Genomic DNA, 24,555 nt, shown 5'->3' on the forward strand with positions numbered 1-24,555 from the left:
AAACATGAGGCACTTCAGGCTTCATGAATAATTAAGAGAAAGTACTAAGGATTTTTCATCAAACTCCCCTGAAAACAAAAGGTGTACAGGGTGACATGGGTCTGGAATTCATGGGCAATAAAAGCGCAAGGCAGTGGATACTGCTCTCAGGCCCAAAGAGTTCAGAGATGGACTTGCTTGACTTATGTCAGGAAGGTCCTCTGGCTTTCCTGCCAAGAGCAGTAAGGAGCAGTGGGACGCGAAGCCCAGGTGGGTAAAAGCAATGATCCAGAGCTTCCAGGAGGAGACTATGATCCTAGAGGTGGGACAGTGGCTTAGTTTGCCTTGTGGAAGAGGACAGGAGTAGAATGAGGTGTGGCTAGTGAGGGTTTCTGAGCAGACTAGCCCCTGACCTGGGTTGGCTCTTAGAGACACATGCAAGTACTACCAGATGTAACGTTCCAGTAACTTAAAAAAAAAATTCTAGAAGACTTGGTTATGCAAAAAAATATTTATATTTCCACCAAAACTCAGTAGCCTCTGGTGTGGCTGGAAAGATTAGCTACTCTACCCTGCCAGCCTGCTGCCGCATCTGGACCATCAGTGGGATTGGAGGACCTGAAGAGGCAGATGGTCTTCCTCTGAGGCACTGTTCTTTCTGGGTTTAGAGGTTGAGTTCTTTTCATGACCTGTAAATAGAATGAGGATCACTGTGGATGCCCTCAGTGCCATCCCCTGGAAGGAGGTGCCAGGGACACAAAGGAGGGCCACAACCTTGAAAGACCACCATGCTGTGGGTATAACAGCAAATCCTGGAGCCCCACCTCCCTGCTTTCCTCCTCCCAGAATCTCTGGCCCCTTCCATGGGCCACTCAGGGGTCTCCCCACAGAAATTCAAAGATCCACAGAGCTGACAGGCTCTATCAGAAACTAGAACCTCTGAGGCACACTGAAGAGCAGGGGGAGCAGGTCAGGAAGCTAAGAGGAGAAAGGTGACCTTTTTAAGGGGTTGGGTTGGACATGGACACCCTGGGAAGATGAGAGCCCAGAGACACACAAAGAACAAAGAGTACTGTGGTGGGAATGGCTATTGTGTTGGCAGAACTCTCATGGAAGGAGTCAAACAGCTCTGAGCCTTGACAACAGCGTGGAGACAGTGAAGATCATGGCCCTTCTGGAGCTGTGTAGCATAGGTCCTGTGTAGACATGGGCTACATTATCCAGAATGGAATAGTGCAGGCCTGAAGGAGAAAGTTTTGCATGAAGATTGGGGTAGACGCTGAGACATCTTGTGGGTACAGAAGTGCAAGGGTAAGGGGATGCCTGAGAGGCCAAGGATCAGCATCAGATAGGAGGAATGGGCAGAGGGCCCATGCCCAGGTGTGAAGGTTAGGGCGACATGCATGCTACCTGCTAGGACAGCCCCAAGGCTGTTTCCAAACAAGCCAGTGTGGTTAGCTCACAGCAGGACTGGGATTTGGGTATGGAACACCTGGACCAGATGAGCACCCAAAGAACTCACTATCCCGGCATTTCGAGAAGGGCTAGAGAAGGTAAAAAGGAATCCTTGAAAAAGGAGGCAGGAAACCAGCAGACCCAGGGGCAGCGAGATGCCACGAGAGTCTCCTTGTAACAGATCTCAGGCAACTCGGGAGGTTGTTAGAGAGAGGGTTGGGGTATTCGGCAAGAAAGAGGAGGGAATATTGAGGAGAAATTCACGGAAGTTGTGGACAGCATCCCTGGCATGGGAAGGAGGAGCTGGTTTTGGTGGAGACAGCAAGGTAGAGACAGCTAGGTCAAATGCCACAGAGACTTACAGGAAGTGACTTCTGGGGCCTAAGGGGATGGGGCTTAGGTCAGATAGGCTGGCCTGTCAAAGGTGGCCCAGGGAGATGCCAACAATGCTGTAGACCAGGACATGATGGGGAAGTTCAGACACATACTTCTAACTTGCTCCCTTCCTGGGAACCCAAATCCAGCCCCGGCCAGTACAAAGGGTGCAGCCGATAACCAGGACAGCAGAGAAGACAGCAGAGAGGCCAGAAGCACTGAGTACAGAGAGCTAAGGATCTTTTCCCAGACAGGCCAGCAGGGCAGGCTTGGGATAGAGAGGGACCAAGGCACCAATCCCTGCAGCAGGTGTGAGTGCAGCTGCAGAGCAATCACACCGCCTGGCTCTGAGTCCCAGCAGGACTTTCAAAGGCTGTTTTGCCAGCAAACCCACAGCACATGCTCACAAGAACCAGGGCTCCAGCCCCAAGGCCACTCACCAGTGACACCTGCCCCTGATGGATCCTCAGATAAGGTGGGAAGCGTTTTCTCCCATGCAGCCCAATTTACTTCCTCCACCCTGTAGGTGACAGAAACAGCTCTGAAGTTTAGGGAAGCTTGCAACAGCCCAGCAGGTTTTCGATGGGGGAGGGGGAATCACCTCCAGGGACTGAATGGATAATGAGGAAGATAAGGATATTTTTTTCCTTTTTCTTCCTTTTTCCTCCTTTCCCTGACAAGGCACTGGTCCACCCTCACCTCACAAGCTCCATCACTGTGATTCTTCATTGTGACCCCTAAGGCCAGGTGTCCTTGTGGAGGAAGAGGCCCCCCTCCTCCCCAGCTGTTCCCAGTGTCTGAGTTTCCCAGAGCGACCAGAGGAGAAGTGAGATTGGATGTATCTCTGTGCTGCAAGTTCTGGGCTCTTTTATGGCCGATTGTCGTGAGTAAAGCCCCCATATTCTCCCGTGCTCAGCTGCTGCCCACAAAGGTGTCTGCTGTGGCTGGACATTCCCTCTCATGGCAATCCCATTCTCTCTGAACACCGAAAAGCTTGGTTTCCATGGAAGGGGATACAGCTTCAAGATCAGACTGGAAGATCTAGAGATGAGGGTAGCAAGTGTGACCTCAGAATTCTGGCTTCTTGGCCAGATGGGAAGTCAGAAACCACCAAGGAGGGGACCTTAAGTTTGTACCACTGGGATGGCAGGGTAGACAGGCAGTGGCAGCAGGGTCAGGGAATGGGGTCTGGGTGTCTCTTAGATCCAGCATCCCTGACCTTACTAGCCCAGATAGAATAATCTGGTTTTCCTCAGCCTTACCTCTCCCACCACACCTGACTCCTACAGCTATTTAGGAACATAAGGCTATCCTGAGTCAGCCAGCCCCTACCCCTCCTCGACCCCTACCACTACTGTCCTGCCCACTAGCTCACCTGAAGCACCAGCGTTCATCAGGGACGCCATCCCCCCTGGTGCCCACTTTCAGCAGCCTCCCTGCCCGATGCCTCTTCCTCCTGCACCACCAGTAACCATTCTCCATCTCCAAGACAGAGATGGCTTTCTGGGGACAAACAAGACACATCAAACAGTAGCCCGGGACCCTGCTTGGAGGGAGAAGAGCCCAGGGCAAGGGGAAAAGAAGATGCCCTCACAGAACTTTACAATATATATGCCAAAGACACAAACAGGGAGCTATCTGCAGTACTTTTCCTGTGGGACATGAGGTTCTCCAATCCTCTCAGAATCTCAGTTTCCCATCTGGTAATCAAGAGAAAAACACCTCAGGTGGTGTTTGGGAAGTCAACACGTAAGGGGTGCTCAATAGTGATTTGTGCTTATGCACTCCAGACTGTATCACCTCCCCGATGCCCCCCCTACACACCAGTACATCCCGCCCCCACTTGAGAATTAAGGTGTAGATGGCCACAAGGACAGCAATAACTTATCAGCAGATTCTAACCTCCAGGGCAAGGCTCTCCCTGGCCAAAACCTACACAGCCTTTCTCTGGCCAAGTCAGACACACACAGCTAATGCTCTGTGCTGAGATGAAAGGGTGTCAGGGTGTCATATTAGAGCCCTGCAAACTGTCTCACCTCCTCCCATATTAATCCATACTTTACATATGTGGATCTCAGGAAGGGCCTTTTTCTTGTCTCTGCTGGGTTTGTAGTGCATAGCCCTACCAGTAATAAGCACTCAAGACACATTTGCTATTCAACCATGGTAACTCAATACGTATAATCCCTGCACTCACAACACTGAGGCAGTGGAATCGTTGAGTTGGAGGCCAGTTGGTAATACATAGTGAGACTCTTGTCTCAATAATAATAATAATGCCAAGGGATTATGGTAACTGACTCAAAATGAACACCTACTATGTTCCAGGTACTGTCCTGGATGCTTCATAAGCCTGAGCTTATCTGATCCTCACAATAACCTTTAAGAAAGAATGAATGGCTACAACCAGCCAGCAGGTTGGTCCTGCTGGGCTGAGTCCATGTGATTGGATGCTGGGCCCTCAGCAGCCTCCACTGGGGTGAGGCTGGCTCAGCAGGATCCCAAGGGTGAGGTGGTGCTCACTGGCAGTACCTGCAACTTCCAGATGCTCCAGCTGTCAGTGGCAACACTGTTGACGGTCTCGCTCATGAGGGCAATGAGCATGTTGAGTAGCAGGACGTAGGTGAGAAGGACATAGGCCAACAGCAGCAGAAGCACCACCCCACGAAAGCGCAGCTGCTCCTGGAACGCCAGCTCACCCATACCAATGGTGAACTTGAACAGCTCTAGGGAGGCGTCCAGAATGCCCCCATATGGGACTGGCTCCTTCTCCTGGCCCAGATTTTCTGTCACTGTGGTGGTGTTATCTTCAGGGGCTTTGGGACTTCGGGCTTCCCGGCTCAAGCTTACTAGGGCTGTAGGTAAATAAGAAGGGGGTCTCAATCTGGAAGACCATCAGGCAGCCTATTGTGTGGGTGGGTGGGGTAAGAAGGGAGTATTTGGACTGTCAAGATGACTCCGTGGATAACTGTGGGTGGGCTGCTGCAAGCATGAAGACCTGTGTTTGAATCTCCAGCACCCATGCAAAAAGCTGAGCATAGAGCTGCCAAAGATGGCTCATCAAGTAAAGGTGTTTGCTTCCAAATCTGATGACCTGAATTTGGTCCCCAAGTTCCACTAGATGGAAGAAGACACCCACCTCCCATAAGTTGTCTTCTGACCTACATAAGAATTTTGAGTAGCAGGACATAGGTGAGAAGAACATAGGCCAACAGCAGCAGCAGCACCACCCACACACAAATAAATGTAATTTTTAAATTCTAAAGCTTCATGTGGCTATAACCCCAGCATTGCAGGGCAGAGACAGGCAGATCCCTAGAGCTCACCAACGGTGCTAATCAAAAAACAGTGAGCTTCCAGTTCAGTGAAAGACACTACAGTCTCAAGACAGGGAGAGATAACAGAAGTCACCCAGCATCCTGCTCAGGCCTCTCTGCATGCATGCACATAAGTCCACAGACTTACATTCACACACATGCAAGCACTACGCATGAACACTAAAAGTTTTAAAAGGTCTTTACCTACAGCAAAGCCGAAAAGGAAGACCAGATAGACCAGCAGGAAGCGGAGCAGGTCTCGCAGGATGACCTGGAACATACAAGACCAAGGGGAAGCCTGGGTAAATGGCCCATGCATTCCAACCCCACACCCCATTAGTAGGGTTCCCTTGCACACACACCCCTCCTACAGACTGTAATGTACAAACATGGGTCATTCTGAGCAGAAGGAGGACTTTTAAAAATCTACCTCCAGCTCAGTGGGTGAAAGTGCTTGCCTGCATGCATGAGGGCCTGACTTTGAGCCTAACCACTGAGCCATCTCTCCAGTCCCTATTTTACAAGAATTTTTTTAAACCCCAGACACCCTTACTGTATGCCTTCTCCTTCCCCCACATTTGGCCTTTTCTGATTCTTGTCCTCCTGCTGTCTTGAGCACACACACACACACACACACACACACACACACACACACCGTCCTGGTTCTTTGCCTTCACTTTTATTGTTCCCTCTGAAAAGAATGCTACTTCCTCCACTCTAAGGTGACTAACTCATTCTTCCAGGTCACCAATAAGGAATTGTTAGGTCTAGCTCAGTGGTAGAATCCTTGGCTAGCTTGTATGGGGATCCAGGTTCCACCTTCTATACTGCATAAAAAGAAAACTTTAAAAACCCCCCTCTTCAAGCCCTGCGTGGTGGTACATGCTTTTAATCCCAGCACCTGGGGGGCAGAGGCAGGCAGATCTTTGAGCTCAAGGCCAGCCTGGTCTACAGAGTGAATTCCAGGACAACCAGTGCTACACAGAGAAACCCTGTCTCAACTAAACAACCCTCTTCAGAAAGATTTTGTTCGTCATCTCTTCTAAACTGTCATCTGCCCCAGTCATTGTCCATAAAGCTGTCCTGAGGGTTTCCTCTGTAGGGTTTTATAGTCAGAAACATCCTGGGCTGTTTCCTTAGCACTTTCATTCCCCACGCTGGAACGTCAGCTTCAGAAGAGCAATAATTTGTCTGTTTTGTTCTCTACTGTGTTCCCAACACTTAGAAAAGAGCCTGAACCACAGCAGATGCTCCTAAGCACTAGTGAAATAAATGGGTGTGGACTCATGCAAATGCCCCCATGTCCCAAGGCTCAGACAAATGGATAAGTATAGTGGAATGGATAGTATCTGCTCCTTTATGAAAGATGCACTAGTTCCTACGTGGACACCTGCCAACAAATGTATACATATGCATCTGCATGTATATGAAGACATCCAGGTACACCCACACCCACACCTGCAGTCATGGAGGGCAAGTGTCTGGGTAAATGACACATGGGCAAACAGCTCACACTCTCTTCCATTCAAGATAGCTGTAGAAGATAGCTCCTGACTCATGAGGCCAAAAGGAGTCTACTGGGAGGTGTGTCCAGCCCTCCCTTGTCCAGCTGTACCTGGTCCACCCCCATCTCTCACCTTCTGGATCATGACACTGTAGATGCCAGTGTGCTGAAAGCCACGTGTATAGTAAAGCAGGTTCAGCCAGCCCAACACTAGGGATGACACTAGCAGGGGGAGGTACCATTCAGTCTTTATGAAGCGCAGCACCTGGGACAGCACTGTGAGCAGAGCCTGGACAAGGCTGGATAGGAGCAAGATCCGCATCAAGTTCCAGGCCACTTGGCAATATCCCCCCAACTCCTATGAGACTGTGCCAACCACCACTGACTGCCTCCATCACCTCAGGTAGACTCCCTATGTCTGGAGCTGGACCAATCACAGTGTAACCTCTAACCTGGGCAAGTTATTTATTTATTCTCTGGGCTTCCCACTTGTAATAATGATGATACGTGACTCAAAGAGTGTTTTCAAAAACTGGGCTACTACATGGAGTGAGGCTTTACAAAGATGGGAACATGAAAGGGCCCAAGCTGGCCAGCAGCCAGGATTCTCAGGTCTGGTGTATGTATACTCCCATCCTTGCCCCCTAGAACAACTTGGGGCCCTGGGTACTGGCCTCTATACAACCAGCTTGGTACGCTATGCTACACCTGCCACACTCAGAAGAGTAAGACTCACGTACAAGAGGATTTCAAAGTAGCTGTCTATGAATGAGATCCAAATGAACAGGCGCCGCCGCCAAAAGTACCACAGCTGTGGAAGAGAGAGGTCAGGGTGTTTGTGTGTGCGTAATTTGCTCTTAGCTCTAAGTGCAAGCCAGGCTGCCCCTGTGACCTGTGGCCTAGATTCTAGCTACCCCACTTGCTTCCTGGTATAGGAACCTGGCTAATACCACCCCAGGGGCTAAAACTGTAGCCTTCCCAACCCTGCCTCCACCCCTACTCCTGCCCCTCTCCCCTCTCAATATGTAGCTTGTATTGGGTAGTTTTATGTTAACCTAACATAAGCCTGAGTCATATGAGAGGAGGAAGCTTCATCTGAGAAAAATGCCTCTGTAAGATGGGGCTGTAGGCAAGTCTGTAGGACATTTTCTTAGTGACTGATGAGGGAGGGCCCAGTCCATTGTGGGTGGGATCACCTTTGGCCTGAGGCCCTGGATTCTAGTTTTAAAAGTAGGCTGACAAGCCATGAGGAGCAAGCCAGGCACTCGTGAGCCCTTCTAAAAGCGGAGGTAACTTTTGATTCTCTTTCCAAACACACAGCCAAGAAGTATGCAGAGCATGCACCTCTAGTCCCAGCTTCTTGGGAAGCTGAAACAGGAGGATCACTTGAATTCAGGAATTCAAAGACAACTTGGACATCATGGGGCTTCCTGATCCTCCTGGATCCAGAAGGAGTACCTGCATGCTACACATAGAATGGAGGACACAGTCCTTTGTCTTCATCTTTCCCTGGCCTTTCAGGTTGCACCCTGTGTTCCAGCCAACCCGACACTGGTGCCACATTCTGCTCTAAGAAGGTCCCTGTATCTTGACATCTAGCCTGCCTACTGCAGGTCTGCTGCCAGATTTCGATGTCTTGCTATAGGATATGGATGGAGCTCCACTTACTAATTGTTTTCTGTGCTCCCCAGGTGAAGAATGGCCTAGGCAGCTGAAGGATCCGGGGTAAGGGTCTCATGCTTGATTTCTATGGGTACAGAGCCTGCACTGCCAGAAACACAGAAGCCATCTGCTACCCCACAGGTACCCCAGAAATCATAGCAGTAAGTGTGCCAGAGTCCCAGAAGGCAAGGCCAGAACCCTCCACTCTAGTGAGGCTGGATCTGGGAATCTGTTTCTGCAGCAGTGAAGGGTGAATAGTTAACTTCCAGTAACGTCCTGGTTTGCTTCTTGGTTGACTGGGAGCTACATAAGGTAGAAGAATGGGAAAGAGTCCTTACCTGGCCCAGTAAGAGGTAAATACCCCCAAGCAGGATCAGAATGTGGCCCAGCAGCAGCATGGATTCTCCAAAAGTCACTTTTGATGAGGAAATGGCTGGCTGAAGAGACAAACACTCGCATAAGACCTAGAGTCTTGTGTCCCAAGAGCAGTAGCCCAAGAGCTTCAGGTGAGAATTGATTCTGAGCCTACACCATGGGGAAGTCGCTCTGAGCAACAGAGAGAACATGGCTCTGGGGAAGGGCCCTGATCCCAGCCCCTTAGCAGCACATGATATTAGTATTGAACTTGACGCCAGTTTTCCTAGGTTTGGGTCATCTCTACCACTGAGAGTTTCTATTACCTTAGATAACATATTAATCTTTCCATGCCTCTCCATTAGCTCAGTAGTAAACCCAGCATGACAGTCCTTTATCCCAGAGGCTGGTGTGAGTGGTCATTAGTTAATACAAGCTGACCACTTAGACTAGTAACTCACATCTGGAAAACATTCAGTAAGAATTCATTCCCTCCGCTGTCCCCACTGCCCTAGGACACTGTTTCCAGAAGAGCTCTGGGTACATCCCTCAAGCTGCCTAAGCCTCAGTGTCCTCTTTGGTAGAATGGTGCTCCTTGCCCCTTCTTCCCAGGGTTGCTTCAAGCAGGTGTGCCCAGGATGGTCCCACCCAGCTCTTGCCTGCTCCAGGGAAGGCTGGTGGTAGGCAACTACGGTGAAGATGAGCATGTAGACCAAGTAACAGGCGAAGTTGAAGAAGAATCTTGGGATGAGCCGATCCCATTTCTCCTGCAGAAGCTTGTTCAGTGGCTCTAAGACCACCATGCGGTGCCGATGCTGGGGTGGGAAGAGAGCACAGTATAGGAAGGACACAGCTGGATAAACGGTGTGACAAGTACCCACTTCATGGCCCGCTCCATACGAGAACCAAGGGAAATGGAGAGGAGCAAGTGGGAAACAGGTTCCCATCCCCAGGATCCCTAAAAAGTGCTTCCCATGAGCCTTCACTCCATCAATTGTACTATGAAGTGATGGAAGGCTTGCCCTTAGCCAGAATCTCTAGGCAGACCAACACTCCAAGGACTCACCGGGCTCTTGCAATGGAAAGCGATGATTTCCAGCACCGAGTTCTTTTCCCAGCTGTCCACAGAGGACAGGTCATACAGTGATACACGGACAGGACCGTAGCACCACTCTGTGAACTTTCGGGAAAGGTGCTGGTACTCTCCTGAGAATTCCCGCTGTAGGATGTGCCTGAAAATCTAAAGGGCAGTCACATAAGCTCACCTGCTAGTCACCCTGCCTGCACTAATGCTGGGTCAGGGCTGGGGAACACTGAACCCCTACAGAGCACATAGATCCTGCCATGTTTCCTCACTTACATATAGCCAACCAAGCATGCGCTGTCAGGTTTACATTCCTACACATGCACAGGCAGGTTGACCCTTTCTTCCCCCATTCTGCCCCTGTGGATTCCTCTCCTGTGTTCCTCAGATAGCACAGAGATCCCAGCTGGGGACTGAAGTCATTTGAAATCAGAGACCACTAGTTATGCATGTGTGTGCACATCTGTGGTCAGGGGGCAGAACGTTTAACAGACTAGAAAGGGATCTCTACTCCAAAACAGGTTAAGAAGTCTGACTTCACACACAAGGACAAGGAGGATACAGACTGGGAAGCAACTTACACAACCCATAGAGCCATGCCTTTAGAGGTTTGTTTGTTTGCTTGCTTGCTTTAAATGTCTGTGTGGGTGGTTCACCTGCATGTATGTCTGTCTGTGCACCACATATGTGCAGTGCCCACAGAAAACGTGAGTGAGTATCACATCCCCTGGACTGGAGTTACAGACTGTTGTGAGCAGCTTTGTGTGTGCCAAGAATCAAATTCTGGTCTTCTGGATGAGCAGCCAGTGCTCTCAACCACTGAGTCTCTCTGCAGCCCCAGCCAGGCCTTTAGACAACAAAGGTTCTCCAGCAAGAGCACCAGGAGCTGAGAGCAGAAAATAGTATTAAAACTGTTCCTTCTAACCCAGGTGATGGCGGTGCATACCAGGAGCAGAAAATAGTACTAAAATTGTTACTTATAACACAGGCAGCGGTGGTGTACACCTTTAATCCCAGCACTAGGGAGGCAGAGGCAGACAGATCTCTGTGAGTTCCAGGCTAGCCTAGTTTAGAGTGAGTTCCAAAACAACCAGGGCTACACAGAGAAACCCTGTCTTCAAAAACCAAAAAAAAAAAAAAAAAAAAAAAAAAAAAAAAAAAAAAAAAAAAAAAGAAAGAAAGAAAGAAAGAAAAAAAAGAAAAAGAAAGAAAAAGAAAAAACAAAAAACCAAAAACCTGTTACTTATTATGTTTATTTTATCTTGACCTTTAAAACATCTCCTCATTCTAAACACTAGCAATACATGTCTATAGACTACACCTGTGAAGCAGCTCCAAAAATAAAATTTAAGAACTCGCAAGGCACTCAGGAGGGAAAAAACCAAGAGTTGGGTAGTACTTACTCTTTCTGCCAAAAGTACTTTCAAGCAAATCAGTTTTAAGCATTAAAAATAAAACTGTAGGGGCTAGAAATATGACTCGGGGTTAAAAGCACTTGCTACTCTTGCAGAGGGCCCTGGTTCAGTTCCCAGCACCCATACAGTGGTTCACAACCATCCATAACTCCAGTTCAAGGGGATCCAATACCCTCTTCTGATCTCCACAGGCACTATGCACACATGTGATACACATATATACATGCAGGCAAATCACTCACGTGCATAAAATAAATAAATCCAAGACAATTTTTAAGTAAATTCAAAATAAATAACAGTGCCAGGTATGATGATGCATGCCTGTAATTCCCAGGGAAGCTGAGAGAGGCCAGAGCAAGGCAGCTAAATGGGTAAAACATGTGCTTGCTATCAAGTCTGATGACCTGAGCTTGATCCCTGGAACTCACATGGTGGAAGAAGAGAACCATGTCCTGCAAGTCATCATCTGACTTCCACATACATGCTATGACATGCGTTCATATTTATGAACACACATGATAAATGCAAATAGAGTTCACATTCAACTTAGGCTGATAAGACCCTGTTTCAAAGCAAACCAACATAAAAAGAAAAAAAAAATCACAGAAGTCTGGAAGAAAATATATGTGTGTATATTATATATAATGATAACATACAGAATCATGTTATTATAGAACATGCAATACAAGCTATATATTGTAATGGCCAATTTTCTTAACAGGATCTAGAACTGATGAAGAGACAAGTGTCTGGGCATATGTATGAGTAGTTATTTTGATTAGGTCAATAGAGATGAAAAGACACATTTTACATGTGGATGTCACCATCCTATGACTGGGACCCTGGGCTGAATAAAGGGAAAGTAAGCTGAATATGAGCGCTCATCTCCGTGAACAGCTGCCTCAGGCTCCTGCTGCCATGCCTCCCTGCTGTGGTGGACAGCAGCCTCAAACTGTGAGCCAAAAAAACAAAACAAAACAACCCAAATCTTCCTTCCTTAAGTGGCTTTGGTCAGGTATTTTATGTAGAATCATGGAAAGTAGCTAGTACACATATGTAGCAGGTATGTAAAATACAATATTGGTGCTGGAGAGATGGCTCAGTGGTTCAGAGCACTGGCTGCTCCTCTATAAGACCCAAGCCACATGGCAGCTCACGACTGTAAGTCCAGTCTCAGTGGGGTCTTATGCCCTCTTCTGGCCTCCAAGGGCACCAGGCATGCATGTGGTGCACAGATATTTATGCAGGCAAATATCCATACATATAAAAAGACATAATTTTTAAAAGAATACTTATTATAAAATATATGATTACATCACATATTCAAGTTGTATATATAATCTTATAGAAAGTGTTAAGCAATAGGAAAACTAAGGAATTATAAGTAAAAGATCATTACACCTGCATACATAAAAATTCCATTTGGCTTAGTGACTCACACAGGGACTATCTTGCTAAGATTGGCCTTGAACTCTTGGGTTCAGATGGTCACCTTGCTTCAGCCTCCCAGGTAGCTGAGAGTATAGGCAACCATGCTCAGCCAGCCACAAACACAAAAAAATTAAATTCTATATATCAAAACCAAACAAACAAACAAAAAAACAAACAAAACACTATTATCCCTTTTCTCTCCTTTCATTCTTTCTTTTTTTTCTTTTGTTGTGGTTATTATTGTTCTTTCGTTTTTTGAGGTATGTCTTTCTTTGTACCTCTGGCTGGACTACAACTTGCTGTATTGGCCAACCTGACTTGTAATTCATAAAGAACCACCCGTCTCTGCCTCCCAAGTGATCATATTTTTTTAAGCTTACAATGAGAGGGGGAAAAAAAGTCACAGTAGACAAAAATCTAAAGAAAAAAAAATCACCCCTGCAGTGGTAGCCTGTGCCTTTGATCCCAGCACTAGGGAGGCAGAGGCAGGTGGATCTCTGCATTTGAAGCCAGCCTAGTCTACAGAGTAAGTTTCAGGATAGCCATAGCTACACAGAAAGACATTATTTCAGTAAACAAGCAAACAAATCTCATAGCAAGACTCATAACAAATTAGACAATATATAAGATAAAGGCTATTGTGTTAGTGTGAATGAAAATTCCCCCAGAGGTGTTCTTGATCCTACCAATTGTTGATTTGTTGATGCTGTTTGGGTAGGTTTAGGGTTGTGGCTCTTCTGGAGGCTGTAAATCACTGCAGATAGGCTTTGAGTTTTTAAAGCCATGTAGCATTCCTAGTTTGTTCTCTGTTTCCTACTCAGCTGTTAAGCTCTCAGGTTGCTACTCCAGCCACCGTGCTTGCCTGCTGGCCTGCTTCCTTGCCCTGATGTGATGGACCCTTATCCCTCTGAAACCCTAGGCCCAAAGAAACCCTTCTCTCTCTACGTTGCCCAGTCATGTTGATTTATCACTGCAACAGAGAAGTAACTAATATTCCTGTCTCCCAGAAGCTGGAGAGATTGCTCAGTGGTTAGGAACACTTGCTGCTTCTGCAGAAGATCCAGATTATTTTCCAGCACCCACATGGCAGCTTACAGTCATCTGTAATTGTAGGTCCAGTGGATCCACCATCCTTTTCTGGTCTCCATAGACACCAGGCATTCTCCCAATGTACATACATACATACATACATACATACATACAGGTAAGACACTCACACACATACAAAAATATTTTTTTAAAAAACATTATCTCCTAATAACAACAACTACAACAAAAAGTTCATTCGACTTTAAGAATACTCCCAGTGTTTGGTATTGTAAACCAGTCAAAATTCCATGGCTGAGGAGCTTTCAGACCCTATACACAAACTTATATAGTTGTTTGTCCAAAGCAACATGGCATCAGTCTGCCTTGTGAATATTTATATCTAGACCTGTAAACAAATACTATGCCCATCTATAATCAGAGAGCTTCTCTTTGCAAGGAACTAAGGTAAATGCAGAGACCCGTGGCAGCTCGGGGTGTGAGAATAAGTGACCATCATGCATTCCACCCTACACAGGATGTTTCTACAGCCCCATCCCAGGCTCAGGGAACATTTCAGAAGAAGTTGAAAATAATGTTAGCCAGAAGATGGGGAAAGGGCTAAAAAATGATGTCTTCTGTGCATAACATAACAATTGAAATCATGATATTATAGCCTGCATTGGTAGTGCTGCCCTAGGCCTGCACAAGACTGAGCCTGTCAACAGCTAACCATAGTTTGGGAAGGACTCAAGCTACTGAACTATTCTCTAGTAACAACTTCTTGGAGGGTGGCGATTGTTGCCATCCTGTGAGATAGTCAGGTCCCGATGGATAGTTTGAAACTTATGATCACACAGATGGCCCTGGTTACACTCAGCTAAACAAGACAAAACAAAAAGAACTGAACATGAGAAAAGAGTGTGAGGGGATGAGATTGACAGGGAAGGGAGGGAGAAAATGAAGGGTCCAGAGTGAGAGGGACCAGGATGCATTCTATACATGTGCACATGTATGCATTGTCTGCCTGAGTCCTGCTGCAGCCAAGAGAAGCAGGATAGGGACGGTGCGCACCTCAATTTTGCCTTCCTTGGCGGCCAGCTTCAGGGGTGTGAGGCCTTGATGGTTGCAGATGTCCTCAAGCTGCACAGTGGGGCAGAGGCGGGCCCCCATTTGGAGAAGCCCGTCGTACATGTGGATCACCAGTGCACTGTTCTCAGGCGAGTTGTCTGCAATCATTACCAGAGCATGCAGGACTGTGTTGCCCAGGGAGTCAGTGGCCTCCAGGCTGGCAGGCTGGTGTGGGTTCTCCAGGAGGTATTTCACCACATCCCACTGCTTGGTGCATGCAGCCAGAGAAAGAGGTAGCTCACCTGTGGACCAAGAGGGAAGCTTGAGCCTTTGCCTCTACCTCGGTACTCTTCCTGCCCCTCTGGCAGAAGGCCATGTCTCTCTGAGGCAGATCGGCAAGAATAAGAGGCAGCCAACCAGATCTCCCCTCCTCTCCTTGCGTCTTGTCTTTAACAGAGCAGACTCACTACCCCTTAATTCAAATTCTGCTTGATCAGGTTGGTTTTGATTTGGCGGAGGTTTATTGTTGTTTTGTTTTAGTTTTGTGGCGGTAGTAATGGTTTCATTTATTTATTTATTTTGAGGATTTGGGAGGGATGTTAAAAGCAGAACCCAGGGGGATAAGGCTCATTTAATAAAGTTATGGCCAGAGCAGGACCATCAGTATTAATATACATACCACACACACATATGTTTAAAAAGTTGAGGGAGCCGGAGAGATGGCTCAGTGGTTAAGAGTATTAGCTGTTCTTCCAGAGGTCCTGAGTTCAATTCTCACCAACCACATGGTGGCTCACAACCATCAGTAATGGAATCTGATGCTCTCTTTCTGGTGTGTCAGTGACAATGTACTCATATACATAAAATAAATCATTAAAAAAAAAAAGTTGAACCCAGGGCCTTCTGCATGCTAACCACAAGTTGTAATTTAATTCGTCTGGTGGTTAGAAGTAGGTAGACTGGGGTTAAGTGCCAGCTCTGCCAATCACTAAGCATGTGACCTTTGACAAAGCTTGACCCACTCTGTGCCTCAGCATAGCTAAGAAAAGCTTCCTCACCAAAATAGAAACAAGTTCCTTGGTGCTTTTGGAAGAAGCGACCACAGGCTCGGATGTGAACATTGGCTCCATTCTCTACCAGCAGCTTCACGCACTGCAGGTTCCTCTTCTCTATGGCGATATGCAGCGCACTGTGGCCTCGGTAGAACTCATCGGTGCACTGGGCGTTGACAAGGGGCTGAGGATTGCCGGAATCCCTGTCAATCTGCAGCAGCGGCAGGATGCAGGCGTTGACCCCATCCTTAAGGTTCAGCACGGCCTTCATTAGGCACGTCTTTCCAGTGGAGCCTTCTATAAGGAGAGAGGGGAAGACACAGGCAATGCTCAAAGAAAGGCTGGACCATCTGCCAGTTTGTACAGCAAACCCAGGCTCCAGAGTACCTCATGGGAGGCTGAGATATTTTTCCAGTTGCTATGTTCAACTGGTGAGAACACAACTCGGTTGTAAGATATTAAGACTCCAGAGTACAGGGATTAAAACACTAGCAGGCCTGACTGTAATTACTGTCTTAACACCAAGTTTCTAATATACATAACATTATCTGCGTGTGTTGTTGTTGCTGTATTGTTGATGCAGGGTCTTGCTTTGTAGTTCTCAACCTCCTAAAGACCCACTAGTCTCTGCCTCCCAAGTGCTAGGACTAAGGGCATGTGCTACCACATCCAACCCTGCAACATTCAGTATCTGTACATGAAGACCCAGGGCAGGGCTGAGGATATTGGGTTTGCTCTCCAGCACCACATAAAGCCAGTTGTGGTAGCACAGCACTTGGCAAGAGGAGGCAAGATTAGAAAAATCAAGGTCATCCTCAGCTACATAGCTGAGGTCAGCCTGGGCTACATGAGACCCCTGTGTGGCAAAAATTTAAAAATTAAATTAAATTAAAATCCAGAACAAAATTTCCAAGTGTCTCCCTCACTTGAAGCCTCACTTGAATGGCTCTGACTCCTTCAATAAGTGTCTTGGCCTCTCTTAACTTATTTTTCTTTTCGATAAAGGAAAATATTCTAGGGCTATTATAAACATGAGAAGAGCATAAACAAAGTGCTTGGCTCACAGAGGGCCAAGCGCGTAGCAAGTTGAGGTCCTAAACTACAGTCCGAGCAGTCATATGCAGGCACTGGTGGATTAAGTAGTGGCCAGTTTACACCAAGAGAACACCTGTGCCACGAACCTACGTGTGGCAGCATGTGTCTTGCAGCATTCAGGAGGCTAAGGCAGGAGACTAAGTCAAGGCTAGCCTGAGCTACATAGTGAGATCCCCATCTCAACAACCTTTATTTGGTTAAAAAATATATATTTAACGTAACCGGTGGAGAGGGAGGTAGAATATTATAAATTATTGAGTGTGGCAATACTTTATATATCTAATCTTTTGGACAAATCTGGAAAGATGCCAAACCATTACCAGTAGCCCAGGATGCAGGCTGGTTTTTTTTTTTTTTTTTTTGGGGGGGGGTTCTTTTGGCTTTATGTTTTTTTACCATTTGAATCTCCTAGAGGGCACAAATCATTTTTCCTTTGTTTTTTGTTTGTTTGTTTGTTTGTTTTTGATTTTTTGAGACAGGGCTTTCCCGTGTAACAACCCTGGTTGTCCTGGAACTCACTATGTAGACCAGGCTAGTCTTGAACTCACAGAGATCTATCTGCCTGCCTCTGCCTCCTGAATGCTGGGATTAAAAGTGAATGCCACCACACCCCAGCTTTTTTATTTATTTATTTATTTTTATTTTATAGTGCGTGTAGTCCTATGAAGGCTAGAAAAGGGGGATCAGATCTCCTGAAACAGCTTTTACAGATAGCTGTTAGCTTCCATGTGGGTGCTGGGAATCTAAACCAGGTCCTCCAGAAGAACAGTCAATGCTCTCAACCACTGAGCCTTTCTCCAGCCCCAAGGACAGCCACCCTTCTCATTCTGAGCACAAAGGACACCAAAGGCTACCTGTGTATGCTGAGTCAGTGAGGTACTTGCTGGTCCGGCGCAGGTATTCTAGCAGTCCAGCCAGGTCCTCGGGGACGCCCCGGGAGACCACGTTGAAGAGTCGGTCACGGTCAAAGCGATTTGGGTCCTGCTGGCTGTAGAAAATGTGTTTTGTGACTCATGTTGGAGAGTGGCCACGGTCTCTCCTGCACAAAGTCTCGTCATGCATGGAACCACTGTCCGTTACTCCTGCACTCCTATGTCCTCAGGTTACACAGGGCTTCTCTCTCCTAGGGCTCCAAAAGCTCAGAGCTCCTGGTGAGAAAAAACTCACTGGGTCTTTAATCTGCTGCAATACTGTGGCTCTGTTCATCCCAGGCAATTGTCAGCATCAAGGGTGTCATCTCTGAAAAGACTCGTTATCCCACAGGGGTCATTTCAGTTCTCACACCTTACAGTGACACTTGCACATTTGCATGGGTCTGGACAGGGTCGTATGGGGACTAAAGGCTACATCCGTCACTGACTTGGAAGATGAAATGGAAGCAGGGATGGAGGGGATGGGGGTGGGTGGGGATGGAGGTGCATAGCTCAGCAGTAAAGTGCTTGCTTAGTGTGCATAAGGCCCTGGGTTCATCCCAGCACCAGGAAAAAGGTTGAGAAAAGCTTTTTACCCCTCTTCTCCATTCATTAGTTGGAAGGAGTCTGCACTATTAATCTGCACTCCAGGCCTACAGGTAGTGAATCACCCTTTTCTCCATTAGGCACACAAGTAAAGCAATCTACCCAAAGTCACACAGAGCAGAACCGGAGCCACCATGGGGGGCTGCCTAATATTAAGCCCCATCTCAACCCCAAGAGAGAGGGTCTGAACTAGGTAAGCAAGAAGTTTTACAGAGATAGCCTATCATATTCGCCCAGCACTAATATTATCTGCTGACCACGGTTTTACTGAGAAGCCACACTTCTGGGAAGTTTCTTCCACAGAGTCCAGAAGAGGCCTCTTGTGGCTCCTCAGACACAGTCTGGTATTGTCTTGTGACGGGGGACAGTTGTCTAGTGAGATGGCACTATCTCCCTCACAAGCCACTTAACCAATCTCTCTTAGTTTATTTTCTTCTTTGAAAGATGGAAATATGCAAGAGTTGTTACAAGGACCCAAGGAAATACCATAAAACAAAGTGCTCTAGCCCATACAATGGGTCTGGTACACAGCACACTGGGTCCCCAAATAAGTCTAGGCAACCCATTCCTAGGCCCTGTCAGTATTCACTAAGGCCTGCCTAACTTTGGGGCCTCTGAATCTATGAAAAGAAGATAAGGAGGAAGAGAGAGCAACTTAAGAGGAGAAGGCTACTTTATGATATAGGGACCCTTAGGTCCCAGTTTAGCATCTGTGGAAAGCTGGGCATGGTAGCACATGTCTGTAATCCCACCAAATGTGAGGCTGAAGTAGGAGGATCACCCCAAATTGGAGGCTAGCCTGGGCTATAAAGCAAGATTTTTGTCTTAGAACAAGAAAGCAAACAAGCAAATCCTGTGGCATGAGCTGAGCCAGTAACAACTGATGACTCACCGGTCGGTGGCGCACGCCTTTAGTCCCAGCACTCGGAAGGCAGAGGCAGGTGGATTTCTGAGTCTGAGGCCAGCCTGGTCTACAGAGTGAGTTCCAGGACAGCCAGGGCTACACAGAGAAACTTGTCTCAAAAAAACTGAAAACAAAACAAAACCAACCAAACAAACAAACAAACAAAACAAAACAACTGATGACTCTGACACATAGGATGACTAACGGGGTCATTCACATTTGAAGACAAACAGCCATGGTGCATTTAAAGTCAGCCCTCATATCTGCAACACCACACAGGTACATGTCCGGGTCATTCCAGCTAGATGAACATCATTCACCCAGTTAACCCTATGGCCACAGACTATGAGGGAGCCTGTGTTTTGTCTGCCCTGAAGATGTGGTCATTTGGACACTGCTCCCTGCCACTAGGGCAGCAATCATGGCCTTAGAATAGGGAATCGAAGAAAGGCACTGACTGGGAGTCTAAAGGGCGTCAGGGAGCGCATTCTACCGCTAGCAGAGCAGCCCCTCTACGCACACATGCCTCCCGTGCACCTGTCTGTGCTGTCACCCAACCTAGTCACCTGCTCTCTGACACAAACAACACAGTGTGCCAAGGCTAGTGGCCTCATCTCAGGGATGAGCTGGAAGATGAGCTGGACTTTCTTGGCAGTCTTGCCAGCCCACGAGGATTCTGGGAAGCCAGGTTCGGTACCAGAAGCAGACCGCCCGCCCCACAGACTCACTCCCTGAATTGGTAGCTACAACACAGAAAACCCAAATTGCAGATGACTATAAAAGGAAGCCCACTCTCCTCAATTCTCAGGGTCCCCATTGCCTGTGTGACTTGGAGTAAAGCAGGGATTTCCAAATGTCTTTGTCTCTCCCCGCCCTCCACCCCCACCCCCACCCCATGTGCTGTGGATTCTGCTACGGCCACCAGCTACCATTGGGACCAAAATAGGTGGGAGTCAAAACATCAAGAAATGGGATTTGATTGTCAGTTGCATACTGGTACTGGATGAAAGCGTCTCTACCAAAAGCATAATCTTGGCAGAAGGCCAAGAATGAGAACATTCTGGGAGGAGTAACTCTAGAGAGCATGGGACTGTGGAGCTAGGCTATGAGGAAGAGACACTTGTGAAGGACTGGCCACCTAGTGACTTGGAGTGCAGTGTGGGAGCCGCTGCCTTACCTGGGACCCAATCCCTTTCGGTAGTTGAGATTCACTTTGATCTGAGGGGAGAAATTCCGGTCCTCACCCTGGAAGGGTGACTCCATGGGTGGCGGCTCATGCTTTCCTTTGTTTGCCTCAGCACTGCCTTCTTCATCTCCATCAGAGGTCCCCAGCCTAAAAGCTGGGGGGCTGGAGGCTGAAGTCATCCTGAGAGAGGAGGATGCTTCTTACAGCTGAAAATTCTGTGGCGATGGAGATGTTAAGGTTCCCCTCTCTCTCATACCGCAGTGGGGTAGGCCTGGTTGGGACCTGGAGCTGGTGATACAGAAAAACGGAGCGCAGGAGCTGGGGTAAACTGTAGTAAATAGAGTGCTTGTTTACCATGCACAGCGCTGGCTTCTATACCCAGCAAAGCATAAGCCAGTAGCAACCCAAGGCCAGGTCCTGGAGGGATGGCTCAGTGGTTAAGAGCACTGGCTAGTTTTCCAGAGAATCAGGGTTTGAGGCCCAACACTGCATGGTGGCTCATAACCCTCTACAACTGCAGTTCCAGGGGATTCGATGTGTTCTGACCTCTGTAGGTACCAAGCACAGGCGTGGTGCACACTCATATACAGAAAATAAGTAATAAATTAATAAAGTATTTTTTAAAAAAGAAGTAGGAGCTACAGGGTCAGAAGTTCAAGGTCATCCTCTGCTACACAGAGTTTGAAAATAGCCTGGGCTACTCTGTCTAAAAAACAGAAAAGAAAGAAAGAAAGAGGGATGAGGAAAGAGCTCGGTCAGCAAAGGGCACACAACCAGGAGGAGCTGAAGGATCCTGGGTACCCACATAAAAAGCCACGGACTGAGGTATATCTTTAATTTCAGTGAAGAAAGGCAGGCAGAGACAAGAGGCTTGCTGGCCAGCCAATCTAGTTGAGTTCAGTGAGAGACCCTCGCTCAAAAAATGAAGCTGAGAATGATGAAGACAATCCACACCTACTTCTGGCACCTACACACACCCAGAACCACATCTACATATACAAAAAAAATTAAAAATTAAAAATAAAAATAAAAGAGAGCCATGATGGTGGTGCTCGCCTTTAAACCTAGCGTTCAGGAGGCAGAGACAAGTCAAGTCTACGTAGTGACTTCCAGGACCAAGGCTGTATAATGAGACCCTGTCTCAAGAAAAAAAAAAAAAAAGGAAAGGGTCGGGGTTGGGGGTGGGGGAGTGGGCAACAGAGGAGGAAGCAGTTAGCCTTCCAAGAGGGAGAAAGGCAGTGTCACAAGGATGGGCTGGGAAGCAGGGACCTGACAGGGTTGTCACTTTGATATTATCTCATGGGAAGTCAGGACTGTCTTTAGCTTTCCCCTTGGGAATTTCTGATGTTTAAAACGACTCATACCCTATTTAGGGGTAAGAATGTTTGTGTTCACAACCCCACTCTTTCTCTACCTGACATCAAGCCCAGTGCCCAATGGTTCAGACAGATAAAACTTCAATTCTTGGGCCAGGGCAGGCCACACAACCCTTATTGTAGAGAGGGAGATATCCAGTGAACCACTGCTCTATCCGATCCTTCCTTTTGCTGCCAGAACAACCGCGGCTCGGAAAAGAGAAGTGAGTTTCCACCTCGCTTTATGTCGTGATGGTCTCTTCAGTTCTCGGAGCCCAATTACGTTTCCAGTCTGACTGATATTTGAGGGCATAAGATGCCACCTCTGGAGGGGCTTTAGAGCTGGCAAGAGCTATCTGCCTTCCCACCTCAGATTCCACACTGGGTCTGGGGTTAGCTGACGGCTAACCTCACCCTTCATCAGAAACTGCAACCACAGCCTCCATCACGTGGCCAGGGCTGGAACCTAGTTAGAGCTGTGGAGCCTCTGTCTTCAGAAACGGAAGGAAAGAATCAGAGCCGGGTCAGGAGACAGTGGAGGTAGGAGAAAGGAGTGGGGGCAGGTTGGTAGAAAGAAAGGACAGAAAAGAACAGGGCTAAGAGAGGAAGTGGTAGCATGGCCTGGGCCCACTCTCAATTTGTTACAGGATCCCAGTACACTCAGAGAACTGGGTGGGGCATTTTCCACAATAGCCAGGGGGCCTGACTGGCTACCTCCACGAGAATTTGTCAGCCTTCACCTTTCTGCCCACATTAGTAGGACATGGGCATCCTCCTTTTGTGCAGTCTAGATTCCATCCTCAAGTAAATCCTGGGAGATTCTGCCTCTGACATCATTCCCAACCCCCAGCAGCAACAACTGTCTTCCCAGAGTCTGTCTACCTTATCTCCTGGGATCCCCATTCTGGCAGCAGAGGAAGAGGCCTGGAGGTTCAGGGAGCCAGAGCCCACGCAGACCCTTATTATTCCAGAATGGAGATACCCGGAGAGCAACCCAATCATTCACTGTCAGACTTCCAGATGCAACCCCCTAGGACATCTTCAAATTGCCCATCGACTTACCCCTCAGGCTGAAGCCAAGGCGTAGCGGCAGCGACAGACTGCAAGCCAGAATCACTGAGCCTAGCGGGACTCTCTAGCACTGGGGATTGAGAGAGGAAGTGCGGCCCGGAGGGGTGCGGCTCGACGCTGACAGCAATGGGGCTTCGGGAACCTCCGCAGCGGGTTCCGAGCCTCCTCTGTATCGTCCACCCTCCACCTGTTCGTCGCACAGTGGACAGTGCGGGCTTAACGCCAGCCTGCCAAGGACCGGTGACTGGCCACCGGGCTGATCATCAGGACCACTGGCCACACCCTGCTTTCGGGAGACACGCCCTGCTCCTCCATCGGTGCACTTCCACCCACACTCCTAGCCAGAGAAGCCCCTGGGTTTGTCAGAGGAAGTCCTAGGGTGCTTGGGTGGAAGCTTGCACCGGTGTGGGATTCTTGCCCCACAACACTGATGCCCACCCTCCTGACGGTGTCGTGGGCTCTCCCCCAGCCATGTGGTTCATCACTGTCTGACCCATAAACAAGAGTTTATGTGTGATAGCCCCAGGGAGAGAAGAGGTTCAGTCTAACATTTGCCCCAAATTGTGCAGCCCAACCCACCCAGCCATATTTCCATCTAGGGAAGATTCACTCAGCTTCCTGACCCCAGGGATCCCTCAAGGCTTCAGTATCCATTTAAAAGGGCACTTCCAGAAACAGCCAGCAGGTGGAGCTCGGGTGGCCAACAGGAATGGCTGAAATTGTACCGCCTCAGTACTGCCACGGGGAACAAGGACCAGCTCTCCTTCCACTCTTTCATTGGAAGATCTCTGTCATTGCTCCATATCCAAAAATTCTGATTGGTCCAAAGCACTAATTTCTCTCCCCTGAGAATGTTCTGCCAAACTGGTCGCCCTGCTTCTCCACTGCTACACTCATAGGTCATACCCCATTCTTATACCAACTAAGATGGTCTGCTAAAAATATAAACCAGGGGCCAGCGTTTTAGCTTTAGTGGTGGATTTAGTGGCATGTGTAAGGCCCTGTGTTTGACCCCCAGTATCAGTAATCAAAGAAAAACTAAATAATAAAAATAAATAAATAAATAAATAAATAAATGTCACACACACCCCTCCTCGGCTCTAAGCCACTTTTTCATAGCACTAAGAATAAAACACAAACTTCATACAACAAATCTCACGCAGTCCAGAGGCCTGCCCCAGCCACTCCACCCTCACCATGTATACTCCAGACCTGTACCGTCCAGTATGGCAGTCATTAGTCATGGCAGCTGTTCAGATTTTAGTTTGGTTTCCACCTTTATCTGCAGTAAGGACTTGATATGGAGAACAACTGTGGCAGCAGTCTTCCTGCCAATCTCTCTACAGTGCTGGTGTTACGGCTGTGTGCCTCCATGCTCAGTCATCTTTCAGATGAGTCCATTGTAAGACAAAACTCAGCAAATGGTAGCTGGCATGGCCCTTCACTCTCCCCAATATGTCCTGTCTTCTCTGTGGTACAAGCTGTCTCACCTTCCAGGAACAAAACACACACACACTCACACACTCACACACTCACACACACACACACTCACACACTCACACACTCACACACACACACAGCAGCAAGCAGCAGCACCGCCATCATTACCACATACACACTGACCTTAGTTCTAGGCAATTTCTACTTGTGTTTGTGCTTCTTTGTTGGTTTTATAGTGCTTGAATGTGGGCACGCCAGGCCA

At 47.9% G+C, this 24,555-nt stretch overlaps 1 protein-coding gene across 2 annotated transcripts; it reads right to left on the reverse strand.

Moving 5' to 3' along the window:
- Positions 1–475: 475 nt before the first annotated feature.
- On the reverse strand, positions 476–23,192 carry Trpv2 (transient receptor potential cation channel subfamily V member 2). Of its 2 annotated transcripts, none has more exons than XM_034508054.2 (15): positions 22,845–23,192; positions 20,419–20,715; positions 17,675–17,808; positions 15,732–16,022; positions 14,677–14,975; positions 9,713–9,886; positions 9,306–9,461; positions 8,631–8,729; positions 7,371–7,441; positions 6,764–6,929; positions 5,331–5,397; positions 4,342–4,664; positions 3,185–3,312; positions 2,250–2,329; positions 476–668 (listed from the first exon to the last, which is right to left on the reverse strand). In XM_034508054.2, the coding sequence occupies exons 2-15, from the start codon at positions 20,604–20,606 to the stop codon at positions 580–582; spliced, it is 2,265 nt and encodes a 754-aa protein (XP_034363945.1). In that variant the 5' UTR covers positions 20,607–20,715; positions 22,845–23,192; the 3' UTR covers positions 476–579. The 2 variants fall into 2 exon arrangements, with proteins under 2 accessions (XP_034363945.1, XP_076792739.1); XM_076936624.1 differs by lacking the exon at positions 476–668 and adding an exon at positions 2,509–2,850 and having other exon boundaries at positions 2,255–2,329; positions 22,845–22,988.
- Between the last annotated feature and the right edge of the window lie 1,363 nt (positions 23,193–24,555).

Source organism: Arvicanthis niloticus, chromosome 6 (assembly GCF_011762505.2).
Source record: "Arvicanthis niloticus isolate mArvNil1 chromosome 6, mArvNil1.pat.X, whole genome shotgun sequence".
NCBI classification, from domain to species: domain Eukaryota; kingdom Metazoa; phylum Chordata; class Mammalia; order Rodentia; family Muridae; genus Arvicanthis; species Arvicanthis niloticus.